General features: G+C 45.0%; 2 protein-coding genes and 2 long non-coding RNA genes across 4 annotated transcripts; 2 read left to right on the top strand and 2 right to left on the bottom strand.

Moving 5' to 3' along the window:
• The first annotated feature begins 92 nt into the window (after positions 1–92).
• LOC115191052 (uncharacterized) lies at positions 93–666 on the top strand. The gene is made up of 3 exons (XR_003877498.1): positions 93–214; positions 304–430; positions 621–666. It is a non-coding gene; the product is annotated as an uncharacterized LOC115191052 (long non-coding RNA).
• A 1,128-nt stretch (positions 667–1,794) lies between these two features.
• LOC115191045 (uncharacterized) lies at positions 1,795–14,601 on the top strand. Its single transcript, XM_029749050.1, has 8 exons — positions 1,795–2,030; positions 5,748–5,822; positions 5,966–6,032; positions 6,120–6,257; positions 6,939–7,180; positions 9,061–9,390; positions 12,801–13,470; positions 13,590–14,601. The coding sequence occupies exons 1-8, from the start codon at positions 1,830–1,832 to the stop codon at positions 14,324–14,326; spliced, it is 2,460 nt and encodes an 819-aa protein (XP_029604910.1). The 5' UTR covers positions 1,795–1,829; the 3' UTR covers positions 14,327–14,601.
• Positions 14,602–19,728: 5,127 nt separating this feature from the next.
• LOC115191049 (transmembrane protein 121B) lies at positions 19,729–21,268 on the bottom strand. The gene has a single exon (XM_029749055.1). It carries the CDS (start codon positions 21,055–21,057, stop codon positions 19,828–19,830), a length of 1,230 nt encoding a protein of 409 aa, XP_029604915.1. The 5' UTR covers positions 21,058–21,268; the 3' UTR covers positions 19,729–19,827.
• A 3,301-nt stretch (positions 21,269–24,569) lies between these two features.
• Positions 24,570–25,541, bottom strand: LOC115191050 (uncharacterized). The gene is made up of 2 exons (XR_003877497.1): positions 25,363–25,541; positions 24,570–25,143 (listed from the first exon to the last, which is right to left on the bottom strand). It is a non-coding gene; the product is annotated as an uncharacterized LOC115191050 (long non-coding RNA).
• Positions 25,542–26,208: the final 667 nt, after the last annotated feature.

The raw sequence follows: 26,208 nt of genomic DNA, 5'->3' as shown, positions 1-26,208 counted from the left end.
TTGTTAGATGTGGAATAAGTGGAGAGTAGCACTAGAAGTATATAGCAGTTTGTGACTTTTACATTTCTTCTCCTCCTCCTTCTTCTCATCAGGAAGTATTCGTTTCCTGAAAGGAACAGAGCTTCATGTTCTGAAGGAAGCCACAAACCAGAATCTGTGTGTTCGATATGAATTCTTCGATAAGATACCCATGCTTAATCCAGCATATGAAAAGGTAGGGCGCATTACAAGTGATCAATTTAATGGTAAATATCCATTCTTACGTGACACACCGTAGTAAACAGACAATCGTTTTTCTCTCAGTGGTCTTTCTCCCTGGATCGAGTGGTGGTTGAACCCGGCCTGTCGTACGTTGTCTCAGTCTCCAACCTCCCCAAACCAAACCTGAAACACTCTGGTTATAACGTCTATAAACATATCACAGTCCCAGGTGAGATGAGTAAAACACAGTGTAGAGACTTTGTACACTAGTCTACTGTCTATTCCTACTGCACATTGGATTGGCATCAACAGCTTTCCAGGTATTCAACATTCAATACCTGAAACATACTTGTTATAACGTTTAGTTCAAAATTCAATTCAATCGTGAACAGTGAGGTAATAGATGTTATTAACCGTAGATTGTAAAGATCCCAAGATTCAGAGGAGCAAGGTTGTGTCTGGAGAGCCGGTGAGTGACCAATCACATTACTGTTATATTATATGAAGATGGTGAGTGACCAATCACATACTATTATATTATATGAAGTGGTGGAGTGACCACATCACATTACTATTATATTAGATGAAGTGGTGATTGACCCAATCACATTACTGTTATATTATCTGAAGTGGTGAGTGGCCAATCACATTACTGTTATATTATATGATGTGGTGATTGACCAATCACATTTACTGTTATATTATATGAAGTGGTGAGTGACCATCACATTACTGTTATATTATATGATGTGGTGAGTGACCAATCACATTACTATTATATTATATGAAGTGGTGATTGACCAATCACATTACTGTTATATTATATGAAGTGGTGACGTGACCAATCACATTACTGTTTATTATATGAAGTGGTGAGTGACCAATCACATTACTGTTATATTATATGAAGTGGTGAGTGACCAATCACATTACTGTTATATTATATGAAGTGGTGAGTGACCAATCACATTACTGTTATATTATATGAAGTGGTGATTGACCAATCACATTACTATTATATTATATAAGTGACCAATCACATTACTGTTATATTATATAAGTGACCAATCACATTACTGTTATATTATATAAGTGACCAATCACATTACTGTTATATTATATGAAGTGGTGATTGACCAATCACATTACTGTTATATTATATGAAGTGGTGATTGACCAATCACATTACTGTTAAATTATATGAAGTGGTGATTGACCAATCACATTACTGTTATATTATATGAAGTAGTGAGTGACCAATCACATTACTATTATGTTATATAAGTGACCAATCACATTACTGTTATATTATATAAGTGACCAATCACATTACTATTATATTATATAAGTGACCAATCACATTACTATTATATTGAAGTGGTGAGTGGTTGTAATTAACATCTAGTTAAATAAATATCTTAAAATAAGTCATACAGGTATAATGTTCATAGTGTATTGTGACCAGTTCTTGACTTGGACTGAAATAGGTGCCAGTACTCATTTGGGGTGCCGGTACTGTTTATAGAAACTCCTCAATACTTTTATATAAATAAAATAAATAAATAAATAATAATACAATCTAATATTCTATAAGAGGTGCATAAACACAAGTAGTAGAACATTCCAGGATGCTGCTACTCAGTTCTGACAGTGTTCCTTTGTTGCTGTGTGAAGGGAGTCTGTGGAGACCTAATACTACGCTGGAGCGGTCTACTGGACCACAAGGCAGAACCACGCTGACTGTCGGGTTTGGTACAGACCAGCACTCACACAACTACAGAGTCTCACTACTGTGCTCCAACAACAGACAATGGCAGGACACACACATGGTATGGTTATTCATGTTATGAATGGCTTATGAATGCCTTATGAATGGCTTATGAATGGCTTATGAATGGCTTATGAATGGCTTAAGAATGCCTTATGAATGGCTTATGAATGGCTTATGAATGGCTTAAGAATGCCTTATGAATTTTTACATTTCATTTCAGTCATTTAGCAGACGCTCTTATCCAGAGCGACTTACAGTAGTGAATGCATACATTTCATTTCATGCATTTTGAATGATGAATGGATGGCTTATGAATGGCTTATGAATGGCTTATGAATGCCTTATGAATAATTTATGAATGCCTTATAAAGGCCTTATAAATGATTTATGAATGGCTTATGAATGGCTTATGAATGATTTATGAATGCCTTATAAATGATTTATGAATGCCTTATGAATGATTTATGAATGGCTTATGAATGCCTTATGAATGATTTATGAATGGCTTATGAATGCCTTATAAATTATTTATGAATGGCTTATGAATGGCTTATGAATGCCTTATGAATGATTTATGAATGGCTTATAAATGACTTATGAATGCCTTATGAATGGCTTATGAATGCCTTATGAATGGCTTATGAAGTCAATAGACATATGTAGGTTCCCTTTAACAAATTAGGCTCCCGGTGGTGCAGCGGTTCTAAGGCATTGCATCTCAGTGCTAGAGGCGTCACTACAGACCATGGTTCGATCCCGGGCTGTATCACAATTGATCGTTGATCGAGAGTCCCATAGGGCGGCGCACAATTGGTCCAGTGTCGTCCGGGTTAGGGTAGGCCGTCATTGTAAAATAACAATTTGTTCTTAACTGACATGCATAGTTAAATAAAAAAATACATAAATAACTAAGGGCGTGTCCCAAATGACACCCTACTTCCTATCAAGTAAACTACTTATAGGGTTCTGGTCAAAAGTAGTGCACTATATAGGGAATAGGGTGCTCTATTCTAAGTGATAAGGTAATCAAATGGCTACCCGGACTATTTGCATTGTATACCCCCCCAACCCCTATTTTACACTGCATATATGATAAACAGAGAGTAGCAGCATAGTCACTTTAACTATACATTCATGTACATACTACCTCAATTGGCCCGACCAACCAGTGCCCCCGAACAGTGGCTAACCGGGCTATCTGCTAACCGGGCTATCTGCTAACCGGGCTATCTGCTAACCGGGCTATCTGCTAACCGGGCTATCTGCTAACCGGGCTATCTGCTAACCGGGCTATCTGCTAACCGGGCTATCTGCTAACCGGGCTATCTGCTAACCGGGCTATCTGCATTGTGTCCCGCCACCCACCACCGCCTCTTTTACACTACTGCTACTCTCTGTTCATCATATATACATAGTCACTTTAACCATATCTACATGTACATACTACCTCAATCAGCCTGACTAACCGGTGCCTGTATGTATATAGCCTCTCTACTGTTATAGTCTCTCTACTTTTATAGCCTCGCTACTGTATATAGCCTCGCTACTGTATATAGCCTCTCTACTGTATATAGCCTCTCTACTGTATATAGTCTCTCTACTTTTATAGCCTCACTACTGTATATAGCCCCTCTACTGTTATAGTCTCTCTACTGTATATAGCCTCTCTACTGTATATAGCCTCTCTACTGTATATAGCCTCTCTACTGTATATAGCCTCTCTACTGTATATAGCTTGTCTTTTTACTGTTGTTTTATTTCTTTACTTACCTATTGTTCACCTAATACCTTTTTTGCACTATTGGTTAGAGCCTGTAAGTAAACATTTCACTGTAAGGTCTACACCTGTTGTATTCAGCGCATGTGACAAATAAACTTTGATTTGAAGTGTTACCGTTTTTTTACATCCTTCTCATTGTGTAAAGAACTACATCAGCAGAATTGTGTCTGTAGCTCGCTACATGACGTTACAGACATCGGTACAGAAGACGTCTTGTTTTCCCTTCCAATGGTTTGACCTAGAACATTTAGGTTTGCAAAGCGAGACACTGCACATCCTGTGTCACACTTCATCGCTGTGGTTCTGCCCCAGATTCTAATCTTCTTCACACATACAGTGCATTCGGAAAGGATTCAGACCCTTTCACTTTTTACACATTTTGTTACGTTACAGCCTTATTCTAAAAAGGATTACATTGTTTTTTTACTCATCAATCTAAACACAATACCCCATAATGACATCACAATACCCCATAATGACATCACAATACCCCATAATGACATCACAATACCCCATAATGACATCACAATACCCCATAATGACAAAGCGAAAACAGTTTTTTAGAAATTGTTGCAAATGTATAAAAAAAAGCCAGGAAATATCAAATTTACATAAGTATTCAGGCCCTTTACTCAGTACTTTGTTGAAGCACCTTTGGCAGCAATTACAGCCCCAAGTCTTATTGTGTATGATGCTACAAGCTTGGCACACCTGTATTTGGGGAGTTTCTCCCATTCTTCTCTGCAGATCCTCTCAAGCTCTAAGGATGGATGAGGAGCGTCACTGCACAGCTATTTTCAGGTCTCTCCAGAGATGTTCGATCGGGTTCAAGTCTAGGCTCTGGCTGGGCCACTCAAGGACATTCAGAGACTTGTCCCAAAGCCACTCCTGTGTCGTCTTGGCTGTGTGCTTAGGGTCGTTGTCCTGTTGGAAGGTAAACCTTCGCGACAGTCTAAGGTCCTGAGCGCTCTGGAGCAGGTTTTCATCAAGGATCTCTCTGTACATTGCTCCGTTCATCTTTCCCTCGATCCTGACTAGTCTCCCACCCCCTGCCGCTGAAAGACATTCCCACAGCATGATGCTGCCACCACCATGCTTCACCGTAGGGATGGTGCCAGGTTTCATCAGACCGGAGAATCTTGATTCTGATGGTCTGAGAGTCAGTTAGACCAAGCGGTCTGTCATGTGCCTTTTACTGAGGAGTGGCTTCCGTCTGGCTACTCTACCATAAAGGCCTGATTAGTGGAGTGCTGCAGAGATGGTTGTCCTTCTGGAAGGTTCTCCCATCTCCACAGAGGAACTCTGGAGCTCTGTCAGAGTGACCATGGGGTTCTTGTTCATCTCCCTGACCAATGCCCTTCTCCCCCGATTGCTCAGTTTGGCCGGGCGGCCAGCGCTATGAAGAGTCTTGGTGGTTCCAAACTTCTTCCATTTAAGAATGATGGAGGCCACTGTGTTCTTGGGACCTTCAATGCTGCAGAAATGTTTTGGTACCCTTCCCCAGATCTGTGCCTCGACACAATCCTGTCTCGGAGCTCTATGGGCAATTCCTTCGACCTCATGGCCTGGTTTTTGCTCTGACATGCATTTCAACTGTGGGACCTTATATAGACAAGTGTGTGCCTTTCCAAATCATGTCCAATCAAGTTGTAGAAACATCTGAAGGATGATCAATGAAAACAGGATGTACCTGAGCTCAATTCATAGTCTCATAGCAAAGGGTCTGAATACTTATGTAAATAAAGTATTTCTGTTTTTTATTTGTAATACATTTGCCAAAACTTCTAAAACCCTGTTTTCACTTTGTCATTATGGTATTGTGTGTAGATTGATGAGGATTTCTTTTTAATGTCATCCATTTTAGAATAAGGCTGTAACATAACAAAATGTGGAAATGGGGAAGGGGTCTGAATACTTTCCCAAGGCACCGTACCGTCTATGATGTAGAGATCAAGCAGAAAGATAAACGAGTTCATATCTTATGTTTTTCTTTAGACCAACCAAACACTGCTGAATGTAGCGTTTGACCTGGAGAAGTGGCCCCGGACCTGTTGCCATTTTGATGCGGAGGTAAGTCCTCCTTAGAACTTTACAACTTCCTTGTTTCCGTCAAATTGCCGGCAGTGTTCAGCAAGCTAGAGGTTTATGTTGTTAGACCTGTTGTGAACCTGATAGTGGCCTAGTAAAACACAGCTTCGTTTGCGTTCTACTAGATCCAGCCGTTTTTTAGCCGTTGCAACAACGACTGTGTACGAAGGAGGAAAACGTTTAACATATGTGGTAGGTTCATCAACAAGTCTATTTATTACGTGGTAAAATATGATCTATTTGATGTTCTCCACTAACAGAATATTGGTGTGATTTCAGGGAACCCTCCAACTGTGTTACCTGGAGAATGTTCATCTCCTAAACTCTACACAGCCGTAGCAGCCGTGGTGCTGCTGCTGCTGGTCAGCGGACTGGTCTGTTGTCTTGTCTATCAACTACGGAGACGGAGAAAGAAAGGTTGGTTGAGGAGAGATGCCGTTATCGCTCACTTAATATCGCTCACTTATTAATCACTCAAAATGTATCGGAAATTGGTTATTCAGTGCTCCTTAGTGACAAACAAGTTATTTTGACAAGTGTCTATTTGACTTACTTTGGCTGTTCTGAAATACAGGCATGTATATAATATGCTTCGTTACGGCACGGCCATGTAGCCATAACTAAATGCATGACATTAATTAAGACATTAGCAGAATATGATGGTTAAGAAATGAGGATGGATTTTGGGAGTCAATGGTCCGTGAAATAGAGGAGCATCAATCTGACTTCCTGTTTCATAGTTTCATCTTTCTAGTTGGTTCTTTTATTGCTATCTTCTTGTTCTCTTTTTTCATTTTCTCATTATTCTCTTTATCGCTTTCTCCTCCTCTCACTCCCCTCCCTTCCTCTTTCTCCCTCCCTCCCTCCCTCCCTCTGTCTCTCCCGCTCTGTCTCCCTCCCTCCCTTCCCTCTCTCTCCCTCCCTACCTCCATCTCTCTCTTTCCCTCCCCTCCTTCCCTCTCTCTCTCTCTGTCTCTCTCTCCCTCTGCTCTGTCTCTCCCTCCCTTCCCTCCCTCTTTCTCCCTCCCTCCCTCTCTGTCTCTCCCTCCCTTCCCTCTCTCTTTCCCTCCCCTCCTTCCCTCTCTGTCTCTCCTTCAGTCCTACCAGGCCCCTCTCCCCCAGCTGTAGAGCTAGAGGCGCAGATTCCTCATCTCCCCAGGGTTCCTCCCAGGGTGTTGGTGATTTACTCTCAGGACCATCCTCTCTACAGGAAGATAGTCCTGAAGCTCTGTGCCTTCCTCCAGGCCAAGTGTGGAACTGAGGTGGTGTTGGACCTTCTAGACACAGCCTGGCTGGGCACTGTGGGGAGACTACCCTGGCTGGAGTGGCAGAGACAACAGGTGGGTAGACACCGGGAGTGCTGATCTAGGATCAAGTGTCCCTTGTTCATGTAATATCCTTCAATATAATCTAAAAGGCTAGACTGCTCCTAGATCAGCAGTCCTGCTCTGAAACGCTTTCTACATACAGGCCCAGTAGAGAAGAGGACTAGACGGTTAGGAAGTAAAAGTGGGAATCTGAAGGTTGTTGTTTTCAGACCCTGTACCGTTGTTCCCTTTAGCAAGGCACTTGAACAAAACAGACAAAAAGTATGTTTCCACAGATGGACAGATTGACAAATCTGTCTCCCCCTCTCTCCCCCCCTCTCTCCTCGTCTCTCCCCCTCTCTCCTCGTCTCTCCCCCTCTCTCCTCGTCTCTCCCCCTCTCTCCTCGTCTCTCCCCCTCTCTCCCCCTCTCTCCTCTTCTCTCCCCCTCTCTCCTCGTCTCTCCCCCTCTCTCCTCGTCTCTCCCCCTCTCTCCTCGTCTCTCCCCCTCTCTCCTCTCCTCTTCTCTCCCCCTCTCTCCCCCTCTCTCCTCGTCTCTCCCCTCTCCTCTTCTCTCCCCCTCTCTCCTCTCCTCTTCTCTCCCCCTCTCTCCTCTCCTCTTCTCTCCCCCTCTCTCCTCTCCTCTTCTCTCCCCCTCTCTCCTCGTCTCTCCCCCTCTCTCCTCGTCTCTCCCCCTCTCTCCTCGTCTCTCCCCCTCTCTCCTCGTCTCTCCCCCTCTCTCCTCGTCTCTCCCCCTCTCTCCTCTCCTCTTCTCTCCCCCTCTCTCCCCCTCTCTCACGTCGTCTCTCTCCCCCCTCTCTCCTCTCCTCTTCTCTCCCCCTCTCTCCTCTCCTCTTCTCTCCCCCTCTCTCCTCTCCGCTTCTCTCCCCCTCTCTCCTCGTCTCTCCCCCTCCTCCTCCTACTCTCCTCGTCTCTCCCCCTCTCTCCTCGTCTCTCCCCCTCTCTCCTCGTCTCTCCCCCTCTCTCCTCTCCCTCCTCCTCTCCGCTTCTCTCCCCCTCTCTCCCCCTCTCTCCTCGTCTCTCCCCCTCTCTCCTCTCCTCTTCTCTCCCCCTCTCTCCCTCTCTCCTCGTCTCTCCCCCTCTCTCCTCTCCTCTTCTCTCCCCCTCTCTCCTCTCCTCTTCTCTCCCCCTCTCTCCTCTCCGCTTCTCTCCCCCTCTCTCCTCTTCTCTCCCCCTCTCTCCTCTCCGCTTCTCTCCCCCTCTCTCCTCGTCTCTCCCCCTCTCTCCTCTCCTCTTCTCTCCTCTCCGCTTCTCTCCCCCTCTCTCCTCTTCCTCTCTTTTCTCCTCTTCTCTCTTCTCCTCTTCTCTCCCCCTCTCTCCTCGTCTCTCCCCTCTCTCCTCTCCGCTTCTCTCCCCCTCTCTCCCCCTCTCTCCTCGTCTCTCCCCTATCTCCTCTCCGCTTCTCTCCCCCTCTCTCCTCGTCTCTCCCCTATCTCCTCTCCGCTTCTCTCCCCCTCTCTCCTCGTCTCTCCCCTATCTCCTCTCCGCTTCTCTCCCCCTCTCTCCTCGTCTCTCCCCCTCTCTCCTCTCATCTTCTCTTGTCCTCTCTTTTCTCCGCTTCTCTCCCCCTCTCTCCTCGTCTCTCCCCCTCTCTCCTCTCCGCTTCTCTCCCCCTCTCTCCTCTTCCTCTCTTTTCTCCTCTTCTCTCCCCCCTCTCTTCTCTCCCCCTCTCTCCTCTCCTCTTTTCTCCGCTTCTCTCCCCCTCTCTCCTCTTCCTCTCTTTTCTCCTCTTCTCTCTTCTCCTCTTCTCTCCCCCTCTCTCCTCTTCTCTCCCCCTCTCTCCTCTTCTTGTCTTCTCCTCTCCTGCCTCTTCTCTTTCCTTGTCAACTCCTCTCTTCTCCTCTCCTCTCCTCCCCCTCTCTCCGCTTCTCTCCTCTCCACTTCTCTCCTACAGGTCAACAAATCATCAGACAAGATCCTGGTCCTCTGTTCTCGTGGCGTCCAGGCCAAGTGGAGGGCGATGTGTGGCCAGAGTCGTGTGACGTTAAGAGAGGACCTCCGGTCGCCCATCGACGACATGCTGACCCCGGCCCTCAACCTCTTCCTGCCCGACATGCAGCAGGCCGCCGCGCTGGGGAAGTACATGGTGGCCTACTTTGACGATGTCGGCAGTGAGCGTGACGTGCCGTCTGTCTTCGACATCGCTGTGAAGTACAAGCTAATGAAGCACTTTGAGGAGCTCTGCTTCAGGATCCTGGACCAGGAGAAGTACGCACCAGGACAGGTCAGTTTGTTGATGGGATCTCCCTATGCTTCCTGCCTGGTCTGTTGTTCTGTACCCTAGTGTATGGGACAGGGCGGCCAGTCTGGTCCTAGCTTTCTCAAGGTAATAGCTAGGGATGCACTATATATCGGTGAACACATCGGAATCTGTTGTGGAAAATACCACAGCTTGTGAATTTAATTAGACTTTATCACAGAGAGCAACAAAGCCGAGTTAGTTCAGGAAACAACTGAATCTTCATTCTTAGTGCTTGGTTTTTATACAGTCTTACCTTTACATAACGTCATCACCCCATTTTACCAATCTTGTTGTCTTACTTAGTTTCCATCCTCTTATTGGCTCAGACATTGGGGCATAGATTCTATTGGTGGCATGACATGCCTTAGCTAATGTTCCTGTCCAAAGGTCTTCACATGTTCAGACTGACGTTGTCTTATGTATGATTAACCCATGTGCCTGTCCCAGTATCCTTCACAAGATCAGATATGGCCCAGACCAGTCACGTCTTGTTAGTTTACCTTGCTTCGCCTCATCGACACAGATTCTGCTTACGTTCTGTTTTTTTACATGTCCAATGGTCAATTCGATGTTGATCCAGCTTTGTACACTCGCATGGGCTTAGCGTTCATTCTGCTTACACACGTCTAATATTTAAGCTTATATTAATTATTGTTTCTACTTCAAAGAGAACAGTATAGGTACTGAGAATCATCAGATGACTGGAAAATCTCCAACAAATCGGACGATATTAGCTAAAAATGGCAACATCGGTATCGGCCCGATGTCTAGTTTAACGCCGATGTTTAAAACCGATGTCAAAGCTGACGTGCATAACTATATAACGTAGGTACATGACGTAATGACGCCACGTAAAATCTTGCGCTACACGTGTAACACAGAATTCCTAACCTAGCCCACAATGTCTGCTGTGTGGATCGAGCAGTCGTCAAGTCGAGCAGTCATTTGAAAGAGTAAGAACATGTCAGCGAGAGACAACTCAAAGTTGAAATCCATTAAAGCCAAGATAATGGAATTCATTGCCCTTGACAATCAACCGTTCTCTGTCGTGGGTGATGTTGGCTTCACGACTGGTCGAGCACCGGTACACACTAACGTTACCAAGTGCGCTATTGTTCAGATGTTGCCTTACCGGAGTTACACAGTAATAGCATCAGTGCTATTAGCTTCACGGCATACTATGGAACGCCGTTTGGGTCTTTACATGTCAAAAAAAGTACACGTCAAATAACACTATTTGACACGTTAAATAAGCTTTTATTTTGACACGTCGTATAACACAGTTGTATTATAGAATGCTGTGTGTTCTGAATTTGCACGTCCAAGCCAAGCGCCGCCAACACTATCAGTAGTACTGTCCAAAGCTGTACAAAACAGTCTGCAAACAAGCAAACACCGTCCACGAACGATGTGTTTTCAATATCGCGTTGGTAATAAAGCATCATTTGTTCACCGCAACTTCTGGGGTAGCTAGCTTTAGCTTGGTACCTAGCTAGCACCAATACAACCAGCCTGAAAACAATGACCAGTAGAACCTGCAGCCATTTTCATTATTCTTAGCAATGATTTAGGAATCCTTGTGAGTAAGTATTAGCTAGGAAGCTACTTAACCCTGTTGCCCAAAGCTAACATTATAAGCAGCCAGCTAACTTCATCTGGCTAGTGATGCTCGAATCGGACCGGGTTATGTGTTGTGAAGCTAGCCACAATAAGGATTAGCCACAACAGTGGACTTTGCGGTTAGCCTTCAAAATAAAAGTATGTAATTAACAGTGATGCAAATGAATACAAATAGTAGAATTATGCCATACTTTTATTTTTAAGGCTAACCGCAAAGTCCACTGTTGTGGCTAATCCTTATTGTGGCTAGCATCACATAGATGGGTCCAACCACCATTAATCAAATAAGAACTGTCTTATAAATTAGGGTTATTTTAGATGACACCTAGCTATTTAGTTAGCTGGCTAACGATAGCTACTGAAACAGATGATGTCGTTTTGCTACGTTTTTGGGGAAGAACATTGTCCGCATCCATGAGCTAGCTAGCTTTTTTTATGACCAGCACTGTAGGTGCGCTAGACAACTTTACCAGCATCATAGCAGACGTATCGATGAATCGTTGTGACATATGAAATACGAGCGGTACTGTAATCAATGTGTAATAACTACGTTAAAAAAATGAATGAATGCATTAAATTATTATGTGACGTGCAGTCATATTCAGATCCTGATTGGTCAAAGTGTTACTTGACGTGGATCTTTTTAGACATGAAAAGACCCAAACGGCGTTCCATAGAAATCCTGGTTGAGAATGAAACGACTTAACAAATGAACACCGAAACAGCACAGCAAGTAAGTGAAAGAAATAGGTTTTGATTATGTTTTACTGGTAATGGGGACATATGTAAATGACAACAAAATAACTTTTTGGTCAGTGTGGTGTGTGTGTAACCTTTATTTAACTAGACAAGTCAGTTAAGAACAAATTCTTATTTACCCCGGCCAAACCCGGACGACGCTGGGCCACTTGTGTGCCGCTCTATGGGACTCCCAATCACGGCCGGATGTGATACATCCTGGATTCGAACCAGGGGCTGTAGTGACGCCTCTTGCACTGAGATGCAGTGCCTTAGACCGCTGTGTCCATGTGTGTGTTAACTATTTAACTGTACTAGAATGCTTAATAAAACGCCGCTAAAATTTTAAATATCGGTTATCGGTATCAGGGTTTTTATGGCAAGGAAAATTATCGGTTATCGGCCAAAAATGTAATATTGGTGCATCACTAGTAGCAGTGAGGCCCACAGTGGAAATAAGACGCTAGCTTCTCCATTATGTTGAATGTATTATTGTACCAGTACTCTCATGGCTGAGGAAACTCTGTACTACACATATATATATATTTATTTCCTCAAATGTTGTGCACAAATTTGTTTACATCCCTGTTAGTGAGCATATTCTCCTTTGCCAAGATAATCCATCTACCTGACAGGTGTGGCATATCAAGAAGCTGATTAAACAGCATGATCATTACACAGGTGCACCTTGTGCTGGGGGACAATAAAAGGGCCACTTTAAAAATGTGCTGAGGAATATTTCTGTCTGTAATAAAGCCCTTTTGTTGGGGAAAAACACATTCTGATTAACTGGGCCTGGCTCCTTAGTGGGTGGGTCTGGCTGCCAAGTGGGTGGGCCTATGCCCCCCACCCATGGCTGCGCCCCTGGCCCAGTCATGTGAAATCCATAGATTAGGGCCTAATGAATTTATTTCAATTGACTGATTTCCTTATATGAACTGTAACTCAGTAAAATGTTCGAAGTTGTTGCGTTTATATTTTTGTTCAGTATATTTTGAACGTGTCAAATAAAATGAATTAATTAATTCAATCAGGTCAGCCACATCGAGGGGATCGGAGTGGAAGAGTACTTCAAATGTCCATCGGGGAGGGATCTGCGTGACGCCATCGAAGCCTTCCAGGTGTTCCAGCTAGAAAACCCAGACTGGTTTGAACAGGAGTGTGTTGACATCAACGCAGAGGAGGAAGTGGTCGCAGTAACAGAGTATGATGCTCTACTGGAAAAGCAGGTCGCGCCTGTTCTAGAGTTTGTTCCAGAATACAGGGAGGGGCCACCTGTTCTAGAGTTTGTTCCAGAGTACAGGGAGGGGCCACCTGTTCTAGAGTTTGTTCCAGAATACAGGAAGGGGCCTCCTGTTCTAGAGTTTGTTCCAGAATACAGGGAGGGGCCTCCTGTTCTAGAGTTTGTTCCAGAATACAGGAAGGGGCCTCCTGTTCTAGAGTTTGTTCCAGAATACAGGGAGGGGCCTCCTGTTCTAGAGTTTGTTCCAGAATACAGGAAGGGGTCTCCTGTTCTAGAGTTTATTCCAGAATACAGGAAGGGGCCTCCTGTTCTACAGTGTGTTCCAGAATACAGGAAGGGGCCTCCTGTTCTACAGTGTGTTCCAGAATACAGAAAGGGGCCTCCAATCTCCAGCTATGATGTAGAGATCAATGAAAACAGCCAGGGAGTCCAGGTCTTGACTCCTGAAGTGAGACTGGAAGGTAAGCTTATCAGAGGGGAGTGGAATGATAGCACAAACTGACTGGTGCCCAGGCTAGGGGTTTGGTACAACAGAACAAATGTCTGTCTAGTATGGATTAATAAAGTCTTTTTCTTCCAGGTAATGGGACGTCTGTGCTGGAGCTTCTTCCAAGGGTCAGCTCTGACAGCCACCAGGTGTACCCGTCATACCCAGTCGTTGAGGCCCCACCTGGGGTACTTATCTCTGATCTGCACCCCCATGGCCTGGAGAGACAACCCTGTGGGTTGTCAGATCTTCTCCTGAGTGAGCCACCCTTGGCCAGAGAGAACTGTCTCCACCTACAGGAGAGGTGGGGAACAGCAGACCGCTGTCCTCTAGAGAACGAGGAAGAGGAGGAGGCATACAGTCCTTCTTGTCAACCCTCTGTTGACACCCTGGAACAACTAATGTCTCTCCAGCTGTCACTCTGTGGTCTCAGTGCTATCCCAGAAATCACCTCTGTGTCCACAGAGAATGGCTACTTATCACAACAGCATGGAGAGATGGACCTATCACTTCCTGTCAAGATGAGCCAATCACAACTGTCCTTCAGCTCCATCCAGGTTACCCCACCTGTACCGATGGATAGTCAGATTCGGTACCTCCCTCCCCTGCCAGAGATAACCCACTCCCAGCCGGTAGAGATGGAGGAGGGTGGGGAGGTGATGAAGCCTGCTGCCCAGGAGAAGAGACCCGTCAGTGGGTCAGACCTGGGCTATATCTCCAGGAGCTCCTTCCAGCAGGACTCTTCTGTACACTACCCTGTAGGAGACGCCAGCGACAATCCACTGGTGGCGCTGGCCAGGTTACAACAGGCTCTCTACCTAAACAATTAAATACTCTGGCTTCTGCAATAAGATGCAGAGGGAACGTTGTTAATCATATATTCTGGATCATAAACACTTTAGTTGTTCAGCATTGTCTTTCATATTGTTATAACACTTTTGTCTATAAAGTTTTTCTGATTTCCTGTTTGAAATTATACACAACCTGGGGAGTCAATGAATCAGCCAATGGGTTTGTACAGCATAATCCATACATTTAGTTCTGACATCACTTCCTTATATCTGGTTGTACAGGTTCTACAGGACAATAAAACTGATCATGTCCATATTTCAGATATACACACAATACACAACATTCCACACGTAGAATTTGCTTTCTGTAAACAATAACCAGTTTCTGTTTTCCTGTACACTATTTGGGAATCAAGATTTTTTTTGTCCCAAATGGCACACCAATTCCCTATATAGCGCACTACTTTTGACCAGAGCCCTGTGGACACAGCCCCAAATATAAATCCCATTTAAACAAGTTGTTCAACAAGACATAGAAAACATGCATGCTGGGAACAGAACCGTAGTATCTGTTAAATATAAATCCCATTTCAACAACAAATCAAATGTAGTCAGTCAAGAGTTAAGTCTTGGACTCTGTAAACCAGTATTCTAGATCCAAGAATGAAAGCCCTTGGTGGTCCAGTGCTTCTTCTATTGGCCTATTAGTGTACAGTAAACATGTTTTTTTGTCAGTACATACATTGTTACAACCTGTCTTTTATCTAGCCTGGGTACCTGTCTGATTGTGCTGTGATGACAACTCATGACAATGAGCAATGGAGTTGGTGAGAGCACAAAGAGATCCGGGGGCCAGGCTATCTTGTATCATCTCTAAACAGATCCAGAGGCCAGGCTATCTCGTATCATCTCTAAACAGATCCGGGGGCCAGGCTATCTCTAAACAGATCCGGGGGCCAGGCTATCTTGTATCATCTCTAAACAGATCCGGGGGCCAGGCTATCTTGTATCATCTCTAAACAGATCCGGGGGCCAGGCTATCTTGTATCATCTCTAAATCATCTCTAAACCCCAAGTACAATTGCGCAAACCTTTTCAATAACTCAATATGCAGCAGTGTCATTGGCACGTAAATAATATCTAAAGAGTATAAAAACATTGTAAATACTTTGGCTTGATTGATTAGGAACAAACAGAAGCAAGAAAGAGCCATTCCATTTTTATTTGAGTTCAATCAGCCAACGTAAGGCTAGGTAGAAGGACACCTCAGTTCAATCAGCCAACGTAAGGCTAGGTAGAAGGACACCTCAGTTCAATCAGCCAACAGAAAGGCTAGGTAGAAGGACACCTCAGTTCAATCAGCCAACGTAAGGCTAGGTAGAAGGACACCTCAGTTCAATCAGCCAACAGAAAGGTAGGTAGAAGGACCACCTCAGTTCAATCAGCCAACGTAAGGCTAGGTAGAAGGACACCTCAGTTCAATCAGCCAACAGAAAGGCTAGGTAGAAGGACACCTCAGTTCAATCAGCCAACAGAAAGGTAGGTAGAAGGACACCTCAGTTCAATCAGCCAACAGAAAGGTAGGTAGAAGAACACCTCAGTTCAATCAGCCAACATAAGGGTAGGTGGAAGGACACCTCAGTTCAATCAGCCAACAGAAAGGTAGGTAGAAGGACACCTCAGTTCAATCAGCCAACATAAGGGTAGGTGGAAGGACACCTCAGTTCAATCAGCCAACAGAAAGGTAGGTAGAAGGACACCTCAGTTCAATCAGCCAACGTAAGGCTAGGTAGAAGGACACCTCAGTTCAATCAGCCAACAGAAAGGTAGGTAGAAGGACACCTCAGTTCAATCAGCCAACAGAAAGGTAGGTAGAAGGACACCTCAGTTCAATCAGCCAACAGAAAGGTAGGTAGAAGGACACCTCAGTTCAATCAGCCAACAGAAAGGTAGGTAGAAGAACACCTCAGTTCAATCAGCCAACATAAGGGTAGGTGGAAGGACACCTCAGTTCAATCAGCCAACAGAAAGGTAGGTAGAAGGACACCTCAGTTCAATCAGCCAACATAAGGGTAGGTGGAAGGACACCTCAGTTCAATCAGCCAACAGAAAGGTAGGTAGAAGGACACCTCAGTTCAATCAGCCAACGTAAGGCTAGGTAGAAGGACACCTCAGTTCAATCAGCCAACAGAAAGGTAGGTAGAAGGACACCTCAGTTCAATCAGCCAACAGAAAGGTAGGTAGAAGGACACCTCAGTTCAATCAGCCAACAGAAAGGTAGGTAGAAGGACACCTCAGTTCAATCAGCCAACAGAAAGGTAGGTAGAAGGACACCTCAGTTCAATCAGACAACGTAAGGCTAGGTAGAAGGACACCTCAGTTCAATCAGCCAACAGAAAGGTAGGTAGAAGGACACCTCAGTTCAATCAGCCAACAGAAAGGTAGGTAGAAGGACACCTCAGTTCAATCAGCCAACAGAAAGGTAGGTAGAAGGACACCTCAGTTCAATCAGCCAACATAAGGGTAGGTGGAAGGACACCTCAGTTCAATCAGCCAACGTAAGGCTAGGTAGAAGGACACCTCAGTTCAATCAGCCAACAGAAAGGTAGGTAGAAGGACACCTCAGTTCAATCAGCCAACAGAAAGGTAGGTAGAAGGACACCTCAGTTCAATCAGCCAACAGAAAGGTAGGTAGAAGGACACCTCAGTTCAATCAGCCAACAGAAAGGTAGGTAGAAGGACACCTCAGTTCAATCAGCCAGCGTAAGGCTAGGTAGAAGGACACCTCAGTTCAATCAGCCAACAGAAAGGTAGGTAGAAGGACACCTCAGTTCAATCAGCCAACAGAAAGGTAGATAGAAGGACACCTCAGTTCAATCAGCCAACAGAAAGGTAGGTAGAAGGACACCTCAGTTCAATCAGCCAACAGAAAGGTAGGTAGAAGGACACCTCAGTTCAATCAGCCAACGTAAGGCTAGGTAGAAGGACACCTCATTTCAATCAGCCAACAGAAAGGTAGGTAGAAGGACAGCTCATTTCAATCAGCCAACGTAGAAATGCCCTAATTTGACTTTATATTATAAAATATAATTTCCTTTTATTCCACAACTCGTGTTCACAACACTTCATGAAGAAACCCGTCAACAATCCTCCACTGTTCACTGCACTCAAAAAGGCAAAAAAAAAAATCTCAGTATTTTTTCATTCCTATTCATCACCTAACTGCATATTCATCATAGCCTGGTCTCAGATCAGTTGGTGTTCTAGCCAACTCCATACAAGACATACAGTTTGGCATGCATTGAGGCTGAGTAACAAGAAGCTGGCATGATGGCACATACAGACTGGAACTCGGGATGTATTCAGCTCACTCTTTTCCCATCAGAAAAAAGTCAAGGACAAACAGGAACAGGAAATGACACATATCACCATAAGGTTGAATGAATTATATTACATCCAAGATCTATTTTAATGACCAGAGGCCGAGGCACTGGAAACTAAATGGACTACTTTTTGGAACACAGTAAATACAAGATGTCGGCTGATGTTATATACTGTACAATAGTGTCTGCAGACTACGGTCATTACCAATATGGATTTGGCATTTTTTTTAATCAAACATAATTTTGGTGTTTTTTCACTGTATGAGAAGATCAATCGGAGAAACAGAGACCTACATTTTGGGATGACATGTGTGCGACCGTGATTTATTCTCCAATCTGTCTGTAACCCTTCATTCTCTCAACCCTGTTCTATTGGTTGCACAGTGACCTGTTTCTCTCATATAAGGGCCTTCTGTTAGGTAATAGCAGTGGGGGTTTTTGTTATTTTTATCCAGAGTTTATCCAGCAATAGAATGTGAAACACCTCGCATACCAACGCCACACCCATCTGATTCCACAGCTCCACATTCCTTCATAGCACCTTGGAGCAGATTGTCTCATCATGTTTGTATCCATATTATATCACATTTATATCACACCCACTATTCATTTTTGAAGCTCCGTCCATTTCTTGTGAGAAATTGGCAAGGCTGACACTGGATAAATTCCATCAGTCAAGACTGTCAGTACACATGTTGACAGACAGACAGCCCAGATGATATTGACTGGATGCAAAGAGGTAGTAGGCCTTGTCTTGAGGAGAGAGAGAGACAGAGAGTGAGAGACACAGACAGACAGACAGACAGACAGACAGACAGACAGACAGACAGACAGACAGACAGACAGACAGACAGACAGACAGACAGACAGAGAGGGAGACAGAGACAGAGAGAGAGAGAGAGACAGACAGAGAGTGAGCGAGAGACAGAGAGTGAGAGAGACAGAGACACAGACAGAGAGACAGAGCGAGAGAGGGAGAGACAGAGAGCGAGAGAGAGACAGAGCGAGAGAGAGACAGACAGAGAGACACAGACAGAGAGAGAGAAAGAGCAAGAGAGGGAGAGATAGAGAGCGAGAGACAGAGACACAGACAGACAGAGTAATAGTATAATAAAGACGTCGCTCTATAGCTGTCTGCTCCGTGTCTCATCATCATGACATATTGTTGTGGTACTTCATAACATACAGTAAAATACACATAGTGATGTCAAATCCTTAAGAAATATCAACTGATTTATATTGATAACATGAAATATTCCCCCCAAAATAGTTTAGGAAATGAGAGGACATGATTAAACATTGGAATCATTACGTATATATCGCAATTCCACAGTAATTAGGCATCTAAATGAGCACAAGGTTTCCATCTATTCATTGATCAGGAAATGCTATCTGGAAGGTTCACAGATTGGGAGACAAGAATTGACCAATGACTTTACATCCACACCATATCCAAGATTCAGTTTCAAAACGACAATCTTTCTTGCACTTTTGTCAAACTCGTTCAAACAAATCAAATCAACAACACGATTCTCACTCTTCTAAAAGTCCCCCCAACAATACAAGCGCAAGTCAATGATTTCAATTCACAAACCCCCACTAATCAACCACCGCTACTACTTCACAACCATACCCCCGACAAGGCATTAGAGGAATCTGTCTGGCCAGTGCCCCGGTTGGCCAGGTCAGCCAGGTTGGCCAGGTCTGCCAGGTCTGCCAGGTCGGCCAGGTAGGCCAGGTCTGCCAGGTCGGCCAGGTCTGCCAGGTCGGCCAGGTCTGCCAGGTCTTAAGCAGGTGTAGTTGATGCATAATGATTCTGTAGCACCTGTTGTAATCAAATGTTCTTCTGACATCTGAATAAATGACAAAATCGTCAATAAGGCTGTCGTTGATTGACACCTGTGGGGTGCATCCTCATTGGCACCCTATTCCATATATAGTGCACTCCTTTTGATCAGAACCCTATGAGCACTGGTCAAAAGTAGTGCACTATATAGGGCATAGGATGCCGTTTTAGGGCGTATCCCTGTCCTGGCCCTCAAAATTATTCCTCCAGCATCAATCACTCATGTGCCTTCCACCCTCCAGGGGGATAAAATAAAATCCAGGCCGTTTTAGGTCTAGGTAGTGACGGCCAGGGAGAGATCCAAGCCGGGCCTATGACTGCGTGGTAACGGCCAGGGTGTTAACATATCCATGGGGACACATATCGTTCTCCGAGACACAGTGAGAGAACTGCGCCGGGTTACTTCCCTCACCGAACCTCCTGACTCCCCGCACTGTGAAGCACTGTTCCATCAGCTCTAGACACTTACAGACCAGGAAGAACATATTCTTCAACATGAACACTGAGACGGGCATCTTGTGAACATACACCTGGAAGCACCGGACCACCAGAAGAGGAGCGTTGACCAGCACACCGACCAGGAACCTAGCCCAGACCCAGCGACACCGCATCTCGGAGGCTGTCAACTCGTATAACCACACCACCGGGACGCCCAGGGCGATGAAATACACCGAGATGACCGTGTATTTTAAATAGACCGTCGGTATTTCGTTCCTCAGAAACAACTCCACCAGGGTAAAGCTGTCTACGAGGTCCAGACAGGTGGTCATGAAGCAGCTCTGGGACCGGTGGCGCGTAGCTCCGTTCTGGTCCTCGGTGATAGAATTGATGAGACAGTAGAGTAACGGGACCGAGAGCAACATGATAATCTTAAATCCAGTTACACCGAATGGAACTTTGAGCGCGATGAGATCTAATATCGAAGTCTCTAGAATGAGGACCATTTTAGGGGTGCAGGCGATCACGTAGATTAACCAGGCCAGGTAGGCGTAGGTAAACTCGCCGAGGTTACAGCCGAATATAGAGCTCTTCTGGTGGAAGCCACACGCCCGCTCTCTCTTGCTCCTGGCGTTCTTCATGAAGAAGATCCCCCAGCCAGAAATCACCACCAGGTCGGTGGCGATCCACGAGCACCAGTACAGATCAGTGAAGATAATGAGGTAGAAATCTAGAATGCCTCCTTGGAATATCAGAATGAGGAAACACAGGATCTTGTAGAGAACGTTTCTCTTGGACCTCTGGCCGAACAAGGGAGCGGTCTGCATGAATTCCTCAGAGGTCATGATATAGGCGTCTGTAATAGCGGAGGATACTCCGGATACCAGCGGCTTGATGGAGCTCTCGTCTGGGTTGATACTCCCCGCGGACGTCTGTGTGTCCCTCCTGGACGAGGCGCTACGTATGAACAGCTGTCCGACGCCGTAGTCCGGGGCGGATGAAACCGGTGAGTCCGGGCAGATCACAGCTGCTTGGGGATGGGGATAGTTGGAGCTGGCCTTGGGATTGTCGGCGGCACCAATTTCTGCTATCATTGTATGCATGTATTTGCGCGTTCGCTTCCCTTTCTCTCCTCTCCTCTTTTTCTTCCCTGGTTCCGTAGTGTTAGATGCTTTTAGCACAGAGTTTCTAAACCCAGAGGCGCAACATCGCGATACTTCCGGGAACAGGCCAGTGTTGAGAAGTCAATGAGAGACGTGAAGAATTCTTCCTTAGTTAACTTTCTCAAAATCTAAAAGGTACAACCTATATTCGAGCCAATGTTTTAAGTAGTTGAACGTGTTGTCACTCCAACTTCGTGAAAGTGACAAACAGACACGTTTTAATTTTCGTAAAAAATGACTGTATATTGAAGAAGTGCCTTCGATTTGCGTGTTTTTGCGCATGCGTCAACTTGCCAACATCGCCATGATATCGCCTACAAGCGTGATCAGGGATTTCTATTGGAGAAGCAGTTTCCACCTGTCTTCACACTGTACTGTCTTTGCTTTAGGTTGGAGAGCGATAGGGGGCGCGGCGTAAACCAAGGCGTGGATTTTCTCTCCCACTGGAATGAAATGCGGTGGATGGAATTATTGCTGTGTGCAGATATGTAGCCACAGTCGTTCTGTTCATTTGAGCTTTCCAGGATTTTTAAAATTGAGAATCCTTTACCGATATTCGGCAACATTGGACATGAATCATACTGTTGATATAACGGTTGATCTATCCCTAGGATTTGTTTAGCAAAATAACTTGGTATTATTGGAGTGTCTGGTAAATGATAGGCAAGGCTATTTATAAAGTGAGTAGCCAGGAATAGAGTAGTTATAACGCCAAGGGCCCTTATGCCATACAGGAAATAGAGGGTCTGCCATGTCTAGAGGTGACAGGAAATAGAGGATCTACCATGTCTAGAGGTGACAGGAAATAGAGGGTCTGCCATGTCTAGAGGTGACAGGAAATAGAGGCTAGAGATGTCTAGAGATGTCATACAGGAAATAGAGGGTCCATGTCTTAGATGTCATACAGGAAATAGGGGGTCTGCCATGTCTAGAGGTGACAGGAAATAGAGGCTCCATGTCTAGAGATGTCATACAGGAAATAGTGTCTGTCATGTCTAGAGGTGGCAGGAAATAGAAGCTCCATGTCTAGAGGTGACAGGAAATAGAAGCTCCATGTCTAGAGGTGACAGGAAATAGAAGCTCCATGTCTAGAGGTGACAGGAAATAGAAGCTCCATGTCTAGAGGTGGCAGGAAATAGAAGGTCCATGTCTAGAGGTGTCATACAGGAAATAGAAGCTCCATGTCTAGAGGTGACAGGAAATAGAAGGTCCATGTCTAGAGGTGTCATACAGGAAATAGAGTGTCTGCCATGTCTAGAGGTGGCAGGAAATAGAGTATCCATGTCTAGAGGTGTCATACAGGAAGTAGAGATTCTGCCATGTCTAGCCCTATAGCTCTGGTGCAAGGCGTCGTTGTGCTCTCACCATCCATCACTATCTATAGTGAGCGAGCAGCCTGGAGACACCCTGGACCAGAGCTAGTCTAGCCCTCTGGTCTGAAGCATTTCTAGCTGAATCTTCCAGAAGAGTTAATGGACTACCAGTGTCTCCATGTATCCAGAACCTCAGTTACCCGGGTTTCATCCCACCCTGTTAAATGGACTACCAGTGTCTCCATGTATCCAGAACCTCAGTTATCTGGGCTTCATCCCACCCTGTTAAATGGACTACCAGTGTCTCCATGTATCCAGAACCTCAGTTACCTGGGCTTCATCCCACCCTGTTAAATGGACTACCAGTGTCTCCATGTATCCAGAACCTCAGTTACCTGGGCTTCATCCCACCCTGTTAAATGGACTACCAGTGTCTCCATGTATCCAGAACCTCAGTTACCCGGGCTTCATCCCACCCTGTTAAATGGACTACCAGTGTCTCCATGTATCCAGAACCTCAGTTAACCGGGCTTCATCCCACCCTGTTAAATGGACTACCAGTGTCTCCATGTATCCAGAACCTCAGTTACCTGGGCTTCATCCCACCCTGTTAAATGGACTACCAGTGTCTCCATGTATCCAGAACCTCAGTTACCCGGGCTTCATCCCACCCTGTTAAATGGACTACCAGTGTCTCCATGTATCCAGAACCTCAGTTACCCGGGCTTCATCCCACCCTGTTAAATGGACTACCAGTGTCTCCATGTATCCAGAACCTCCGTTAACCAGGCTTCATCCCACCCTGTTCCCTGTAGTGAACTAGGCTACTTTTAACCCAGGTAATAGATAGTTCACTATAGTGAACTAGGGGTGGATTCTGGGACATAAGTCATTCAGAGTGACAGCAGAGAGAAGACAGTAATATGGACCAACGTCCCCCGATGTCACATCAATTCCCCACAGGACACAGACACGTCATTAAATATGCCGAGGTTGACTGGCTGGGACGGCAACAGACCTTCAGATTGAGGACAAAGCACGGCAGAGAACGCTAAAACCTCGAACGACTGGTTTTTCCTAGTAGGGACTTGAGTTAGTGGGGGTAACAAAATAATGCATTCTGGGTGGAATAACAGATCACATAGAACCACCACGTCAGAGCCCCACTTAAAATGTAGAAATGTGAAATTCTAAAACGTGTAGTACAATTCATAATATAATAGAAATATGTCTATAAAATCAGAGCACAACTTAATGACATAGATCAATAATGAATTCCACTCAGTAAAACCCCTGTTAACTTTGATAATAAACTTTAATTTCAAGTCATGATGGATGGTTGTGGACCATAGAGAAACATCATATATATATATATAGTGCATTCTAATGGGAGTTCAAAGAGAAGCAGTGACCAGACAGGTCTGTGTTCCAAATGGCACCCTATCTAGACCACTGGTAGTTCACTAGAGCCCTATGGTATAAGGATCAGACCTGGTAGAGTCCACGCCCCGAAGAAATTAGGCTGTTCTGGGGGGGGGGGGGGTGCAACAATATTGGGAAGGCATTTGTAATGTTTTGTACACTCAGTGTATAGTCAATATGGTGCCATTAGGAACACAGTGTCATTGAGTGTCACTTTCAGCTTGGTTCTGAGGAAGGACTTGTCATTAGGTACCACAGGTGTTCCTGAATAATACCTGCGATCAGGACCGGGGGGGGGGGGGGGGGGGAAATAAAAGTGGACTTGGAGCCCATTTCAAAAAACAACTTTAGATAGTGTAAGTTGTTCCCCGAAGTTCACCCCCCCTCCTTGACAGAGGGAGTCCCCCCCCCTCCTTACAGAGAGGGAGTCATCACCCCCCCTCCTTGACAGAGGGAGTCCCCCCCCCCCCCTCAGGAGAGGGAGGAGGGAAAGAGTGAATATAGGAAGTCGACAGGACTGCTGTCTCCCTCCACCCAATAACTCAGTGCATGACCAGAGGACTACGATACCCATGACCACCACAGACATGACATCATCACCAGGAAGTGTAGTTGTGGAGAGTTGGTTTGGTGCATCATCCTCAAAAAAAAAAAAAAAAAAAAAACAAGTCTTAAAAACATCACCTGGGTAAAAATGTTAAGTCAAACCCACGTCCACAAATAAACACTGTTTATTAGCGATATTTTCAAAAATGTTTGTAATTCTTTTCCTTGTTTTTTTTGTTTTATTGTTATTTTTACATGAACCTGACACGGATAGATAAATTCACAAGGACAGGACGTTTCTAGAAAATGTTTTACACCCACCTGTTCTCATATACATTTTTTTTTCCCTCATCTGTTTTGTTTTTCCTTCTTCATGTAGTTGATTTCTGAATGAAAGGCCCAAAGGCACTGCCACAACAGAGGAAAGAAGCTACTGTCCAAACACACAAGACAGTCCATTCTACAGCGCAGTAAAGGTGAAGAGGGTAGTCAAAGGATAGGGGTTTTAACGTTAACGTTAGGAGTAGTGCTATAGGTAAATCTCGTAGATATCGTCCAGCTCTTCGTGAAACAAGTCCCATTCGTCCTCCGAGTCCGTGACGTCGTCGTCGGTTCCCGCGGCGAGGAGCATGAGGAGCATCTCGCTCAGTTCAAAGGTCACCATCTCCTCGTCCTCGTTGTCCAAAGAGTCGCTGCTGTTCTCCCGCTCTTCGAACAGGTCCCACAGGGGCGTCCTCCTCGAGTTCTGGAGGGGAGAACAGGAATATTAAAAACAGGAATTCCTTTCAGGTATTATGAAAGCAGAACAGGAAGCGGTACAATAAGGGCTGAGAACTTCTGGACCGTGAGACAAATTGTCCAAATGCCAGATCATTGTCTGTTAACGTCCGAACCCCATAGGAAAACCGAAAATCGTCTCGATCTATGTCTGACGGAAAGGACATTTGTCCGAGCAGCGCCTCACCCTGTTCCTGCCGTTGGACCCCGCTTGTCTTCTCTGAGGCTGAGGCTCCTCCAGCCGTCCGTCAGGGAAGGCGTGTTTGTAGAAGCAGTTGGAGCCAAACGGGCAGGTGCCACGACCCTGGTCGAAGTAACGACAGGCTTTAGTCCTGAGGAACAGAGACAGACAGGACAGTCATGATAAGAACGTTCTACTTTTCTCTCTGCTAGCGCACGGCAAGCGGTACCGGGGCGCCAAGTCTAGGTCCAAAAGGCTGTTTATTATCTATACATAGTAACTTTATCCCTACCTACATGTACATATTACCTCAACTAACCAGGACCCCCGCATTTGACCGGTACCCCCTGTATATAGCCTCGTTATTGTTATTTTATTGTGTTACTTTTTACTTTAGTTTATTTGGTAAATATTTACTTAAAACTGCATTGTTGGTTAAAGGCTTGTAAGTAATTATTTCACTATGTTCTACACCTGCGGTACTCGGCGCATGTGACAAAATTTGATTTGAATTCATCACATGCCATGAAGCAGGCATGATACACATTAACACTAAACCTCAAGACCAAACAAGGACAATACTGTGTAATCTATGGGCCAAACAGTGATTAATACAATACTGTGTAATCTATGGGCCAAACAGTGATTAATACAATACTGTGTAACCTATGGGCCAAACAGTGATTAATACAATACTGTGTAACCTATGGGCCAAACAGTGATTAATACAATACTGTGTAACCTATGGGCCAAACAGTGATTAATACAATACTGTGTAATCTATGGGCCAAACAGTGATTAATACAATACTGTGTAATCTATGGGCCAAACAGTGATTAATACAATACTGTG

Source organism: Salmo trutta, unplaced genomic scaffold (genome assembly GCF_901001165.1).
Source record: "Salmo trutta unplaced genomic scaffold, fSalTru1.1, whole genome shotgun sequence".
NCBI lineage: Eukaryota > Metazoa > Chordata > Actinopteri > Salmoniformes > Salmonidae > Salmo > Salmo trutta.
The sequence above is the reverse complement of the archived record's forward strand: the minus strand, read 5'-3'. Positions and strand labels throughout refer to the sequence as shown.

What these genes read in the sequence shown, in the direction of transcription:
- LOC115191045 (XM_029749050.1), top strand. Translation starts at nt 1,830, where the DNA reads ATGCTGCTACTCAGTTCTGACAGTGTTCCTTTGTTGCTGTGTGAAGGG. An exon ending in ACGGAGACGGAGAAAGAAAG is followed by an intron (nt 6,258 to 6,938) that starts GTTGGTTGAGGA and finishes TCTCTCCTTCAG; the next exon opens with TCCTACCAGGCCCCTCTCCC. An exon ending in TGGAGTGGCAGAGACAACAG is followed by an intron (nt 7,181 to 9,060) that starts GTGGGTAGACAC and finishes TCTCTCCTACAG; the next exon opens with GTCAACAAATCATCAGACAA.
- LOC115191049 (XM_029749055.1), bottom strand. Translation starts at nt 21,057, where the DNA reads ATGCATACAATGATAGCAGAAATTGGTGCCGCCGACAATCCCAAGGCC.